Here is a 15,098-nt window from a genome sequence, read left to right on the forward strand (position 1 = left end):
TTGAGAAGCAGTGGGGGATACAGAATGAGTTGTTGGGGAGAAGGAGGGGTAGAGATGATGTAAATACAGTATTAATATTTGAGATTCTCAAAAATTAAGAAATTAAATTTAAAAAATACATGGAATTTTTAACCAAAGCTGTATTCCAGTCAAAACTCCAAATTGTAGAAAACAAATTAGAGGAAAAAAAAGCCCTTTCATTTTTGAGAATAAATTGATTAAAGAAAAACATTTTCTATTTTTCTCTTCTCCTTAATTCTAAACAAATAGCTTAAAAGTAGGAAGAATTTGAAAGCTGGACACAAAGAAATGAATTTTCTTTTCTTCTTTTGTTAGATAATTGAATTTGAATGTTCTGGTTGAACACACCTACCTTCTGTTAAAATCTTGAGAGAGTGAACAAGTTTGAAGGTTTTCTTTATGTAGCCTAAGGTTTTAGGCTGAAATGTGAGGTTTGGGAAGGAGAGAGCCAAGGACTGGGATTTGATGGATTCAGTCCATCACTGGAAGAGACTGTGCCTCACTGGGCTCGAGGGTTTGGTCCATCATTGGAAGGGGCTGCACCTCACTGGGCTAAAGGGTGTTAAAGGTGCTATCTCTTTTGAAAGGGTTTTCATGTTATATGTGTTTGATCCTGGCAGTGTTGGTCTGTAGAGAATATGGAACATGAGAAAAAGATTCAGGAAGTTATAATAACTTTAAAATGAATAAATGTATTTTATCTGTCTAAAAAAGATTTATTTCACACTTAAATGACACATCTGTTTGTTTGGGATTCTTTTCTCACCCAGCCCCTCTCAGGACCCAGGGTGGTAGAGCAGCCTCCTTGGGACTTTTCCTAGTTGTTAGCCCAGGGCCCAGAGAACTAGAAGCCCAAGCTGACAAACCTTCTACCCGGAACGAGATCATATCAGTCTGTTTTAGATGATGCTGGCTGTGGTAGTTTGCATGTAACTGGCCCTATAATCTCATAGGGAGGGGCACTATTAGGAGGTATGGCTTTGTTGGAGTATGTATGGCCTTATTTGAGGAAGTGTGTCACTGTGAGGGTGGCCTTTGAGGTTTCCTATGCTTGGAATACTGCCCAGTGAGTCAGTTGACTTCCTGTTGCCTGCAAAATGTAGCACTCTCAGTTTCAGCACCATATCTGCCTGCATGATGCCATGCTTCCCATCATAATGATAACGTACTGAACCTCTGAAACTGTAAGTGAACCACCCCAACTAAATGTTTTCTTTATAAGAGTTACTGTGGTCTTGGTGTCTATTCACAGCAATGAGAACCCTAACTAAGACACTGGCTAAAGCCTAGACATATTTGCCTGTCAGGCAGCAGAGAGACACACTTCTACCAGGTATTTTGCAGAATGGTCAAGAATAAGCCCAGCAAAAAACTGCAACATCTTCCCTAAGGGACTTGCTAGCTACTAACTTCTGGGAGACAAATACTGCGGCTCTTCCCCTGTGCCTTTCTCTAAGGATCAGGTGGTAGCACACGTGTGGTAAATGCCAGGTACTGAGCACTGTGACGTGTAGCTGTGATCACAACACAAGGACACCCCTCTCCTTCCCTGCACTGCGATTCTGACCTGGATGGGTCCCTTGGATGATCCTAAGCCATCATGTGACTGGGAAGTGCATGATTAGTCCTCTCTAAAGATGGAAGAAAAAGGCATGTGTGAGGACACATGGTCAAGGAAGGCTGTGTTTTGCCTGCTGCCCAGTGACCTTTCTGAGGGAACCTGAATACCTGTCACCACCTACCAAGCTGACCCCTTGCAGGCCTCACTCCTCAGGCATGAATAAAAGTTTTTATGAAAATCCATCTTAGGGATTCAGCATGATGTATGTGTGTGTTTGTGTGTGTGAATACATATGTTAATGTTCATGTGTGTAATTTCAAGGCAGGAATATAGGAGGTAGCCATAGAAATGTGTGGGTCTTTGGAATATGACCACTTTAGAACATAATGTTAAAGTGTATTAGAACATGTTGATTAAAAAACAGTCAAATTCCACAGCTGTTGAAGTGTGTGTATGTGTGTGTGTGTGTGTGTGTGTGTGTGTGTGTGTGTATGTGTGTGTGTGTGTGTGTGTAGTCTTATGTATCACAGTCAAGACTTGCCTTGAACTCTTGATCCTTCTTTGCTCAAGTGCTGGGATTATAAGTGTGCATTACAATGCCTGGTAGGTTTTTGCAAGTCATGTTTATTTAGCCATAATTCACAATCTCATACAATGTACTTCATCCACTTTAGTGTAAAGTTTTAAGAGTTTGACAAATGCATTTATTCATTCATATAACTACCACCACCACCAGCAAGATAGGGGCTGCTGCCTTCCATTTAAAATCTCCCATGTGTCTGTTTGTAAACAGTCTCAGTTCTAACTCAGATCCTGGGAACCACTCAGCATTTCTTTTTTTCTTATAGGTCAGGAAGGTCTGATTTTTTTTTTCTTTTATAGATCAGGAAGGGTCTGATCTTTGAAGATAGATCTCGTAATAAACTCTGCTAGCATTGTGTAAGCCTTACCTTATTTATAATTATCATGTGTTTTAAACCAATTAACTAGTTGTTCAGAGCTGGGAAAATGGTTCATTGGTGAAGCACTAGCCAGACAAGCATGAGGTCTGAGTTTGATCCCTGGACCCACCTACAAAAGCCAAGGTGGTGGGGAATCTCAGCACTGGGGAATCACTGAACAGCCAGCCAAGTCGAGCCTCCCAGTGAGCCCCAGGCCAGCGAAAGCTAAAAAATCAAGGTAGACAGCACTTGGGGAACATCATTGGAGAGTGGCTTCTGATTTCCATATGTATATGTACAGTTGCCTTCACACAAGTACACACACAAACACACACACACACACACACACACAAATTATTGTTGTATATCTAGTTCTTCTGGAATTATGTAAACATGAGCAAGGGAAGAGGTTATCTGGCCATTTGTTACTGTATTTTTAACAATGTTACTAAGTAAATGCTCACAAATACCATTGTATGATCAATGAATGAATGATTCTACATTCAGTACAAAAAAATCTCTAAGTTACTACTCACTCATCAAAAATGGCAATCAATTAACTTATCATGTTGAAAATTATATTATTTGGGCATTTCTAAGAAGTGTTGAAATGTTTGGAGTTACACTGAGTGAATGTCACCAGTGTGAATCATCCCACATTCATTACATATCTGAAAGGAACATCTTGTCATGTGGCACTTGCTTTTGTGATTACTTTGTCCATTCACATATTTACAGTTGTTCATTTTGTAATTTTCACACTCAATATATTTTGTAGCAGATCCGACACGATGGCAAGGCTCAGGAGCAGGATCACGAAGTCCTCGAAATCCAGCTTGTTTTCTGCGTGTTCATCCAGCTCAGAAAGGATGTCTTGGTACTTTGGCTTGCTTTCTTCTCCCTGAGAATAAAGAATAATTGAGTCTATCATGTTCCTAGACTTTGTATTGAGAGGCGGTAATGAATACTAAGTATGTTATTAACAGTATAGCATGCGCAGTGCCATCACACAAAATCTTTCATGATGTGTCTCTGAGAATCCATACAGTGGTCTTACTGTGTATGTACTTCTACAACACCCCAGCTGTGAGTGAACCATCAGTACTTGTCTCAAAGTTAGCAGCTTTTGCTGTAAAGCCAAGATTTGAGGTCTTATCAGCCTGATTCCAGAACCACACTTTTAACTAGTAAGTTATTCTGCCTTTATTGAGACACAGAACTTCCTATGTTTTCAGATTTTCAATATATAATCTCTTTAACTATAGGCAGTACCTTTTATGCATTCTCTGGACAGTGAGATTATTCTGAAATACAGAATAAAATGTGCTAGAAGAAAGTACATTGCTTTGTGTGATAGTTCAGCATTTAGTCTGATTGTCAATCATATGCAAGCTCATAGCTGTCATACACAGATTGCAGAAAACCATCTGAACAGCTTATAAATGGAGAGAATTTTCAGTTTCAAACATTTCAAACAACAGCTGGAAGGTTTGACATTAAGCAAAAAAAAGTCATTTTGAGTCACTCTGATACAGAGCTGGTGTGTGCATTTAGTTTAACCACAAATGCTTATCCATGAAATGGCTGCAAAAATCGCAGGAATGCTTGAGACATTTTTGGAATGAAGATATATTTCTTTTACAGTCTAAACCATCCTTTTTTCTCTAGGCTGGCTGTCCCCACAGGTCGTATCTTCAGCTAGAGCCAAAAGAGCTCTTGACCCATTTGCAAAAAGAAAGCAGAGTACTACTTGGAAAGGGCCAGAGTTCAATAAAAAGGCTTTCCTTTTGGTACTTCCCAGTTTTCCCAAAGGTCATGGAAGCATGTAGGTCTGTCTTCTCCCTCTGTCCTGCCAGGGAACTGGCTAAGCACTAGTTACTCAAGGTTTAACCAATCACCTTCTTTTAGTATCTTCTTGACAGTGTTTCTTGGTGCTAGTTTTGTTATATCTTACTGGTGGTTAAATGTTAAGACTGGGCATTGTGTTTAGGCTTATAAGGAAGGTAATGCTCTCTTTAGGACTTAGGCTTAGCAAAAAGGTGCCACATAGTTTACCAGAGGGCTCCACAGAGAGTTTAGAGTGGCGATTCTCAACCTGTGGGTCATGACCTCTTTAGGGGACAAATAAACCTTTCACAGGGGTCGACTAAGATTATCAGAAAACACAGCTATTTATATTACAATTAATAATGGTAGCAAAATTACAGTTATGAAGTAGCAATGAAAATAATTTTACGGCAAGGGATACAACATGAGGAACTATATTAAAGGGTCACAGCATTAGGAAGGTTGAGAACACAGTGTGCATTTAGAAGTAAGAAGACAACCTCAGGTGTTCATCCTCATCTTCCACCTTGTCTGAATCAGGGTCTCTTGTACACCAGGCTAGCTGGCCAGAGAGCTTCCTGGGATTCTCCTGTATCCACCTCCCATCTCACTCCAGGAGTGCTGGGATTACATATATGTGCTGTTCTCCCTGCATTTATATGGGTTATGGGAATTCAAAGTCAGGTCCTCATGCTTGTTTTACTTACCGAGCCATCTCTCAAGATCCCTCCCATCTTTTTTTTTCTTTTGGTATATTATACCATGCATGCACACTTGCACACACACATACTCATATGCATGAGAGACACTTCGATAGTATCTTATATGATTTAGTATACTAAACTAATATATATATATTTCTGTAATATGTATTATATATATTACTCACAGAATTCTATTCTATTCTCTTCTATTATATATACACTACTTACAGAAATACAATAGTCATCTATATCTCAGAGCATACTAGGAACTTATAGACAATTTTTATATTTTTTTGTTCTGTGAGTAAATATTGGTGGTTTAGGCTTGGAAGTAGCCTTCTTTGTTTCTTATAAGATTTCCGTAGGTCAGTATTGCTCAAAGTATGAGCATGTGCATATGATATCAGGTTAGCCAACTGTAGAAGGCATTAGAAAAATTTAAGAAAATAATAAGTGACTCTTGCTCACATCTCAAATATCTGTATTTTAATGTTCAGAATCCCTTCTTTGGTTTCTTACCCCAAGATGGTCCCAGTGTTCTACTGTTCTGCTACATCCTCTACTCAGCTGAAATTGTAGCTGTGGGCCACGGTGCCCACACGTTAGCTTGTTCATCAAGTAAATTAGACAACTTACATACAGGAGATATTCAATAAATGTTTGTTGATTGAAATAATTGGATGGCATCCTGGGACTGGAATTCTTTGCTGTTCGGTGTGAGCCTTGTTTATGCATGCTGGTGAATTCTCTTACCTCTGTGAAATTCCTAAATTGGGTTTGTAGCAGATTCTTGGCAGTGGCTTTCCCAAGTTTACCATCAGGGTCGGAAGAGTTTCTGAAAATCAGAGCGACAGTAGCAATGGCTTTTTCGAGATCTGAGCCTTTCTTCAAAGCTGTGAGAGAAGAAATATTGAGTGAAGAATCAGAAGAAGAGAGGTGCTTTGTGTAGACAAGGGGGCTGTGTCTTCCAAGGGAACTGGGGAAATAAGTATGGAATGTGATTGTCAGTGTGACCCAGTGTGTGGCCATGTTGTGATTCGGCGTTATCTGATCCTATGTCTTTAAGGATTCCTTTCATAGCATTTGAGTTAGAGTTGGGTTGAGATTTGACTCCTGCTTGCCATGTGTCCCTGGGAAAGCCCCTCACTTCAGGAAGCCTTGGTTTTCTGAGATGTAATTTCATTCAATTCTTCAACAAATATTTACCAAGCACCTACTGCATGTTGAGCTTAGCTTTTGGTATTAAAGATACCTCACCTAAAGACTTCAAGTCCTACTCTTGTGCAGTTTCTATTTTGTGTTAGATGTGGTGTCACTTTATATGTGATTATGATAAAGGGGAATGACATCAGAGTAATCTGTGGCTAATAACATCCACAACACATCTTTTTCTCAAACACTGTAATGTTCCGGTTAGTTTCTCTAATTTAGGATCCTTGGTGGGGAAGGCAGTGCTAGTTCCTTCCTTCCTGGGGGCAGCACCCATTGCACACAGAGAGTTTCAAAAGGAGCCATTTGCACCTTAGTCACCAATCCATCTAGAAAGGATAAGACAATCACACCTTACAGCTATGGCATGTTTACCTTTCTCTCCAACTAGACAACACTTTTCATAAAGCCAAAAGACACATCTTTGTTTTTCCCCCTATATTCCCAATGTCTGCTGTGTAGTAGGGCTAGTCAATGCTGTTGAGTAAATGGCTAAGAGGCAAAGGAAAAAATCTCACAGCTTTCAGCCCAAGCAATGTGCAACTGTCATGGATTGAAAGAATCCATGGTAGAGCAAGGCTCAGAACACTGAGGTGACAAGATTAGATGTGATCTCTGCTCATATACATGTTATGATTTACTAGAGAAATACATATTAATAAAGAGAATACATATGAATATACATATATATTTGGCTTTCATATATTTACTAATGTGAAAAACATGTATTTTTTTCTATCTTTCCAGTATTTGGCTTTGGCACTATTTTTTAATGTAGCCACTCTTGGTAGGTATTAGTAATATCTCAGTATGCCTTTTATTTGTGTTTCCATGACTAATGATGCTCAGCTGTCTGTAACTCCAGTTCCAGGGCATCTAACATCTTCTTCTGGCCTCCACAGGCATCAGGCATACACATGGTATACAGATAAATGCAGGAAAAAGCCCATTCACATAAAAATTAAAAAAAAGAAAAGAAAAGGGAAAAAACATAAGGCAGAGAAAAAAAATAAAAAACCTTAATTTAAGACCCAAACTTAGAGAAAAACAGGCAGAACACTCCAAGATCTTGGCATAGACGATTTTTTTTTGAAGACAGGCTCTCGGTGTAGCCCTGACTGCTTTGGAACTCATTCTGTAGATCAGATTGGCTTTGAACTCAGAGATCAACCTGCTTTTGCCTCTCTAGTGTTGGGATTAAAGGTGTGGACCACTATTCCCAGCTGAAAATTTTCTGAAATTGAGTACAAAAGCACAGCAAATAAGCGTAAAAATTGTCAGACTGGACTAGGTGACAGGAAAACACTGTGCAGCAACAGAAACAATCGCCAAAGAAATGTGCTGCCCTACAGAACCGAGGAGAGTTTGTGCCTGACAGGCGGGAACCTGGAAGACCTTCAAACTCAACTTAAAAAGTCAGCCAGTGAGTCAGTAGACTAATGGACTGAAGAGCAATGCTCAAGGAAGAAATGCAAATGACCAAGAAATATTGGTCATAGTCCAGCATCCTAAAAATGTAAGTAAATAATGAGTGTGTGCGTGTGTGTATGTGTGCATGTGGGTGTGAGAAAGAGAATGTGTAAATGTGTGAGTGTGTATTTATGTGAGAATGAGTGTGTGAGTGAGAGTGTGTGTGTGCATGTGGGAATTTTTCAGATCTCTGGTCTGTTTCTTGAGCCTATGATCTTTGCCTTTGCTGACACTATACCATCTTGGTTGCCATAACTATAAACAAAATCTCACCAATGAGGAGAATAAAGTGGTTCTTGTTGCTTCATCCTTTGCCAATATTGTTTTGATTATTTTAGGCTATTATTTGGTTATTCTTGGGCCTTTTCTTTCCAAATAAAGTTTAGGATAATCCTGCCTGTCTTCAGAAACGTTGCTGAAATTTAATACAGATTGCACTAGAAACCAATGAGAGGCAAATTAATGTTTTTATCTTGACAACCATTGCCAATCTGGGTTGACTTTTCAAATCCACGAGCACAAGGCTTCTCCCTGACTCTGTCATTTCGTCAGTGAAGAACAGACAGGATTTTGCTAGTGTCAGGCTACTGGTAAATGGGGAGCTGGCATTGGAAATGCCAGACACATGAGCCAATGTACCCAGGGAACTGTTTGCTCATTTTGCTTCCTGTTGAATCTGTAACACTTTGGATGGTTCCAAATGCAAGTAGGAATCTTGCAAAAATTTGTTGAGTAAATGGCTGTAAAACTCATTTTAACCTCTTCCTCCTTGGCCTCCTTTTCAGTTTCAGATTCTCAATTTTGTGCTTTTGTGATTTGTGCTTTCTGCTTGTATCTTCTGCTTACCCAGATCTGACAGGCCATCTTCCCCAGGAAAATGCCTCTCTATTCTTAGCTCTTTCTTACCCCATTCCTAGCCATCTCTTTCCTTGATCCCTGCTACTTCCAGGAGCCCATATGTTTATCTCTTCAAGTGTCTAACATTAAGTACTGGGGGATGGGCATATTTCCTTTAAGTCCCAATCTGTCTGTCCATATGTGTGTGCATGCACATGTGTACATGTGCAGTGGTGCTTTCTCTCAGCTTGCTCCATTTTTTAAAAATAATTTTAACCTTACATTTAAGATGCTCAAGAATGAATTCTATATAAACACAGTCTTGTTTGGAAGAAGCAGTTGCCTGGATGAAACACATTATTTCTTTAGAAAAAATACATGGAAAAAATATATGGATACTTTTAACTGATAGATTCATTCATCAATAATCAAGAATAACTGGATATGGTGTAGGGAGAGCTCCTCTGCTGAGCCTGAGACTGTTCTTGGAGGACAGGAATTGGTGGTACTCTGCTGGATGTGCCTGCCTGGTGAGGAAGAAGTAATTCCCAGGCTCCGACTGAGTTTGTTAATAATGATGGGCACCTTCCATTGTTACTACACATATTTCAGGTGCCTTTCAAACATAATCCTATTTAATGCTTCCTCAAACCCTCAGGGGTGGGTAATATTTGTGTCTTAGTTTTATACATTAAAAACTTGTGCTTGGAGAGATTAAGAATAGTAAAGTCACACTGCTAAGAGATGAGGACTGAAAGGCTTAAGGGTTTGTCTGAAAGCTGACAGAAATGTCAGCTACTTTGGGATATGTCTGTGTGAGGTCATCCGTGATAGTTGTGAAGCTAGGCATTTCCAGCCCTGGTGAAGGGCATGTCTGGCTGTTCTCTGAAGTGGGACTCCATCTGGGCTATCCAACTTCTCGTTCATATCCTACTTCTCTTAAAAGACAGCATGCATCTTTCTCCCAACTGTAAAATAGCATATGCTCATGGTAAAAACAGAACTAGAAATATTTAAAATAAGAAAAGATAGCAAAGACTTGTTTGTCCTACCACGACTGATGATATTTTCCTGAGGCTTTTTCATGTCCTGTCTTTACAGTTTGTTTCTTCCCTTAATAAACCAGCAGGTTGCCTCTTATAGATGTGTGAATTAATATGGGAAGCATATTGGAAGGGGCCTGTGGGGTTAGAAAAGCAAAGGTTGTTGTTTTGGCGTCTTTTATTGGCTTTCTTGTCTTTGGGATTTGGGATGTGGATGTCTGAAAGGCAGCTCTTCTAGACTGCTTTGTGTTACCCTCTTCTCTTTGGTAGTCCATTGAAATGAATTTTGAACTTTGCGCAGTTCATTCTTATGCATGCATCTCACAGGTATGTAAAATCCAGCATTCATCCTGGGCCAGCACAGTGAATGACTTCGAACAACATTGACTTCTTGGAGGTCCCAGAAGTGAACACTCCTCCCGGGGAGAGAATGTGACTCAACTCACTCAGTGTCAACCCTTGGAGGGAGGTTCAGATTATAGGAGAGGAAGCTGAGACATGGAGAGATTAAGAAACTTACCCAAAGTCAGAAAACAGAACTGGCTCTTTTCTCGAATGCTCACTGTCTCTAAGTGCTGCTTTTCAGGCAGCTGTATTCTTCAGGACTCTTTCCTAAACCCTCAGAAGGGGCAACAGGTCCCTCTGATGTCCTTCCCTTATTCCCTGAACACAGATAGCATCTCTTTAACTCTCACACTCGAAACTCTATATTATCTCAGTTGTCTCTTAGATCACCATTGCCCAAAGAAATACACTGCAAACCACAATCCTAATTTAAAACTTTCTCAGAGACAAATTAAAAAGACTAGAAAGAAAAGAGCCAAAGTGATTTTAATAATATATATTACTCAACTCAATATATTAAAATTTTCAAAAGGTAGTTAATACTAAGTTCATAAAAGATTTTATACTCCTTATTTATTAGTTTCTTTCAGTTTTAAAATCTCTATTCAAATTAATCACCCCACCAGTCCTCAGTAGCTCCCTGTGGCTGACGCACACCATGTGGGATAGCTCAGGTTCAGGCTGTATGCCTTCTGAGAGCAGTGACAGCATTGTAATTACTTTCACAAATTTTCTTAGGCCCCGGTATACTGTGGGTCTCAGAATACACGCAATATGTGTGCTAAACTGGACTGACAACTTCAGTCATTTTTCACATGTGTCTCCTGTTTTTCCCTAAAGCATGGAACACTAAACAAGTCCTGGATATAGTGATTTCCTAACAAGTTAGTATCATAGAAATACCATCCTCAACACTGTGAGGTGTAAGAATCACCTCATTTTAGAATTTCTCTTCATATAAGTGACTTTTGCGAGTGAAAACATGGAGTCTTGTGGAACAGACACCATGGACCCAAGCCCATAATGATAGTGTAGGCCGTAATGACAGTTACTAGGACCCTATTCCATATTCCCCAAGCCAACAATTCCCCTAATACTCTCCTACCTTGCTGATAAATACACATATGTACTTACCCTACATTGCTGCTTCCTAAACACTCCAAGTGTATAAATACAAATAACATAGAGAGAGAAAGAGTTTTATAAGCATTCATGCTTATCCAGAAGTTTCTCACATCTCAGGCATTCTTGATCCTATTAATTTTAACTGTTGGCCTGCTGTTATGGAGCAGAAGGGACACACATATTTCAACCATTCCATGCCTTACCTTTTATTGAAGCCAGTTGTTTAGATATTGAAACACTGCAAACAAAATAAAAGAAACTGATTTTTCAGAATTTGGACACTGATCTCTGAATAAAGTGACACATGATTTAAAATGATTGTTTTTAGTAGATGTCCTTTGACCCTTCTATTGGAGCATTGTGGTAGTTTGAATGTAATTAACCCCCATGAGCTCATAGGGAGTGGCATTATTAGGAAGTGTGGCTCTGTTGAAGTGAGTGTGGCCTTATCGGAGGAGCTGTGTCACTGTGGGGACAGGCATTGAGGTCTCCTATGCTCAAACTATACCTAGTACAGTTCACTCCCTGTTGCCTGTGGGATCAATATGTAGGACTCTCAGTTCCTTCTCCAGCACCATGTCTACACTGACGATAATGGGCTGACCTCTGAACTGTAAGCCACCTCAATTAAACGTTTTTCCTTTGTAAGAGTTGCTTTTAATAATAATAATAGAAACCCTAACTAAGACAGGCATTCTTGCGTCTACTTCCATAGTTGCCATAAAACACTATGTAGACTGTGGTTGGCTGTAGCCCACATATCCACATAGTCCTGGTTCTTATAAAGCCCTGTGACTTAAGTTCCTTCAACTTGGAAAGGGACAAAGGAGAACACCTTACTGTGAGCTTCTCTGTGCCTTGGGAAGATGGAAGGCCACAGTACTAGCACTGGGAAGCCACTTGTAGGTGGCAGGCCTTCCATCATTCCACATTCCTACATGGCTGTGAGGAGTGAAGCTGTCACAGACCTAGAACTCAGATGAAAGCTGGAAAAATAACTTCTTGTTTATAGAACAGTTATAGAATGCTAACTCTTTAAGTATGCTTGCTCTAGCTATTTGGCCTACCTACCTAATCCAGGAGTGAGGTAGGTGCATTGGTGGGTAGTAGAGACATATTCTCTTAAATGCAAAAACAGATATCAAAAGGTAATGCAGCACAGATAAACAGAAGTACATACAAAGAGAAAAGAAGGGCTAACCTTGTCTATGATCAGGGTAATGGAATGAGCCGATGGAATCAGTAAAGGGAGAGAGGAATGCTTCCAGCATAGGGAACACTGCATTGAGGCCCTGAAGTAAGAGAAAACACAGCTTGATAGAGGAACTCAAACATGGCACATAGTTGGAAAACAGAGAAAGGAGATAGTGAGGGAAGGGAAGGCTGAAGTCAAGGATTAGGACCAGAAAACACCGAGATTTAGACCCTTATAAAGCGAAGAGGGTGGGGACTACGTGTCAGATAAGCATTTGGGCTGATCTGCAGTCGGGGGAAAGTAGCTCCAGAAGGCAAGAAGAGGGCAGCTACGTCATGAACGGTAAATCAAAATTTGCATGATTTCACATTCTCATCCCCAGATGGCTGGAAAGACAAAAGAACTATAGAATGTGGTCAACAAAAGAATAGTATTGGCACCTCCTTAGAAGGAAATTTTGGGTCTGGCATTAACTAGCAGGAGTATTATTATTATTATTATTATTATTATTATTATTATTATTATTTGTGTGTGAATGTGAGTGTGTGTGTGTGTGTGTGTGTGTGTGCTGGGGGATTCACTTTTCTCATTTAGGAATTAGCTGCCTGCCTCTACTGTGTATTAGGACCTCCAGTCTCTTTGTGAGTTCCTCCTGATTTCTGAAACCTCTGCACCATGATGACGCATCTTCAGGATAGAAGAGGTGCCATCTTTTCACTTTTCAAAGTGTGCACTTGCCACATAGCACATGTTAGTTTTTATCACCCTGATTGATTTTCTGTCTCCTCCATTAGCAAGTGAAGACCCTGACAAGCCAGAGCTCTGCAGTTCATCCCCACACCTCCCACCTCTTGCCTGGCAGAGTACCTTGTCCTTGTTAGGTGTTCCAAAACTGCTTTTGGAAGTAAAGTTGGTATCCTAAATGGGACTCCATGACAAAGAAAAATTTTCACTTGTTAGACCCAGTTTACACATTTGAATAATGTGAGTTTCCCCATCATAGATACTTTAGAAGACTATGCTGTATGTTAGAAACCAGTACCCATTTTAATTTGCATGTATTTCTCAAGAGGCAATCAAAAATCTTTGTGTTAATTCCATCTTTTCAGTTCACTGGCAAACCTTCAAGCTTGTTCTCTTTGTTTCTCCATTTTAATTTCAATCTGGACTTGAGTGGCAATAGACAGCAATTTTTCAATATTGTGGCTAGCAATCTATGGATATGAATAGGTTGGAAATGTGTCTATAAGTTCACTGAAACTCGATAAAGGAGAATCAAGAGACACTGACCTTTTAGGCATTTTGGTAGGTGTTAAAGCGGTTGCTGGGGCTTCAGAAAGGCTGGGCGCTCCTCCGAGTGAGTTGTGTGGCCCTGGGTGCTGTGCATACAACCTCCTGTGTTCTCGCTTCTCTTGTTGTGGATCGGCCCTTCCTAAGCAACAGTCACCTGCTCATTGTTATTGTCATTCACTCCATGGCAACTGCACAAAGACACTTGGAAAACTTTCCCCCAGTGTTATCGCATGTCGATAACGTTCAACATTTGAGTGTCTGTGGTGGGCCAGGTTCTATGCACGATTCTGGGGACACAATCCTGATCTCAGTGTGTTTGTTTACTGAACGATGAACATTAATTTTGTGAGTATTGGAAGTGTGGTAGCTGTGATGAGTTGCCCTAGTAAGGTGGGTGCCAAGAGGCCAGTCAACTAGCGGGTGAAGCCTCCTTCAGGAAGTGACGCTCGAGGATGGGTAGATGTTAACTAGGTGAGGCAAGACCGTGACAGCTCCTGTGTGGTTATCAGAACAGAGAAGCACAAAGCTCAGTGTGTCTGATGGAGAGCACAGCTTACATGGAAGCTGAAGAGAAGAATGCTGGCTAAGCTTTGCAGAGATCTGCAGACCACAGTGGAGAATTCTGCACTGAAGTCAAAATAATGAGAACTCATTTGCAGGGTTAGTGGAGCTAGATTCCCATTTTGGAAAAATCACCCCAGTTTCAGTGAGAGCAACCTTAGAGAGGGAAAGTGAGTGCAAGAAAGACTATTTGGTTCCCAGGAGTTTTAGAGCTCTTCCTATGAGGGCCTAGGGATACACTATCGCAATTGAAAGAGTCGAGTTCAGAGTGAGTGTGATTACACGTCCAGTCCCTGATGAAGTCCCTGATGAGGTGACGGGAGGAAACAGTTAGAGAAGCTGTAGGAGCCATCATTCAGGACACACTTTAGCCTTAAGACGCTGTTTTCCACTGCCATGTCCCTGTGTCACTATTGCAGTCAGTACGACTGTGCCACACTCACATTGCCTGCTTGTTTGAAAGTGTGTGTGTGTGTGTGTGTGTGTGTGTATGTGTGTGTGTGTGTGTGTGTGTGTGTGTGTGTGTGTGTGTGCGTGTGTGCGTGCATGCATGTATGTGGAAGCCAGGCATCAACTTTGAGGGTCATTCTTGATTGCTCTCCACTTTACACTTTACTTTTTGAAACAGAGTCTCTCTCACTGAGCCTGGGCCTCACGGCTGCCTGACCGAGGCTCTGGGATTATAGGCTCGAATGTCTGTGCCCGGCTTTTTGACATTGGTGGCGGACAGCCAAACCCAGATCCTCCCATCTGGGTGGGAAGGACATAAACGACTGAAGCCCCGTGCCTGCGCCTTCTATGGGCTCCCCTTTCTCCTGTTCCTCTAGCTTTTCACTGACATCCCTAACAGTTTTCATGCCATCTGGGAAGGAGAAGGAGAATTCGTTTAGCTCCACTAATTACAATTGCCCACACTGGGCTGCTTCACTGCCAGCCCATCCTCTGGGTGACCACTTACCCCACACT

At 40.8% G+C, this 15,098-nt stretch overlaps 1 protein-coding gene across 1 annotated transcript; it reads right to left on the reverse strand.

Annotated features, from left to right (window-relative positions):
* Positions 1–2,412: 2,412 nt before the first annotated feature.
* Positions 2,413–13,668, reverse strand: Sntn (sentan, cilia apical structure protein). The gene is given in 5 exon segments (XM_006975086.4): positions 2,413–3,424; positions 5,808–5,947; positions 11,287–11,321; positions 13,569–13,632; positions 13,635–13,668. Coding segments are annotated over 5 exon segments (429 nt in total). The 5' UTR covers positions 13,666–13,668; the 3' UTR covers positions 2,413–3,265.
* Positions 13,669–15,098: the final 1,430 nt, after the last annotated feature.

The sequence above is a fragment of the Peromyscus maniculatus genome, chromosome 9 (assembly GCF_049852395.1).
Source record: "Peromyscus maniculatus bairdii isolate BWxNUB_F1_BW_parent chromosome 9, HU_Pman_BW_mat_3.1, whole genome shotgun sequence".
Taxonomy (NCBI): Eukaryota; Metazoa; Chordata; class Mammalia; order Rodentia; family Cricetidae; genus Peromyscus; species Peromyscus maniculatus.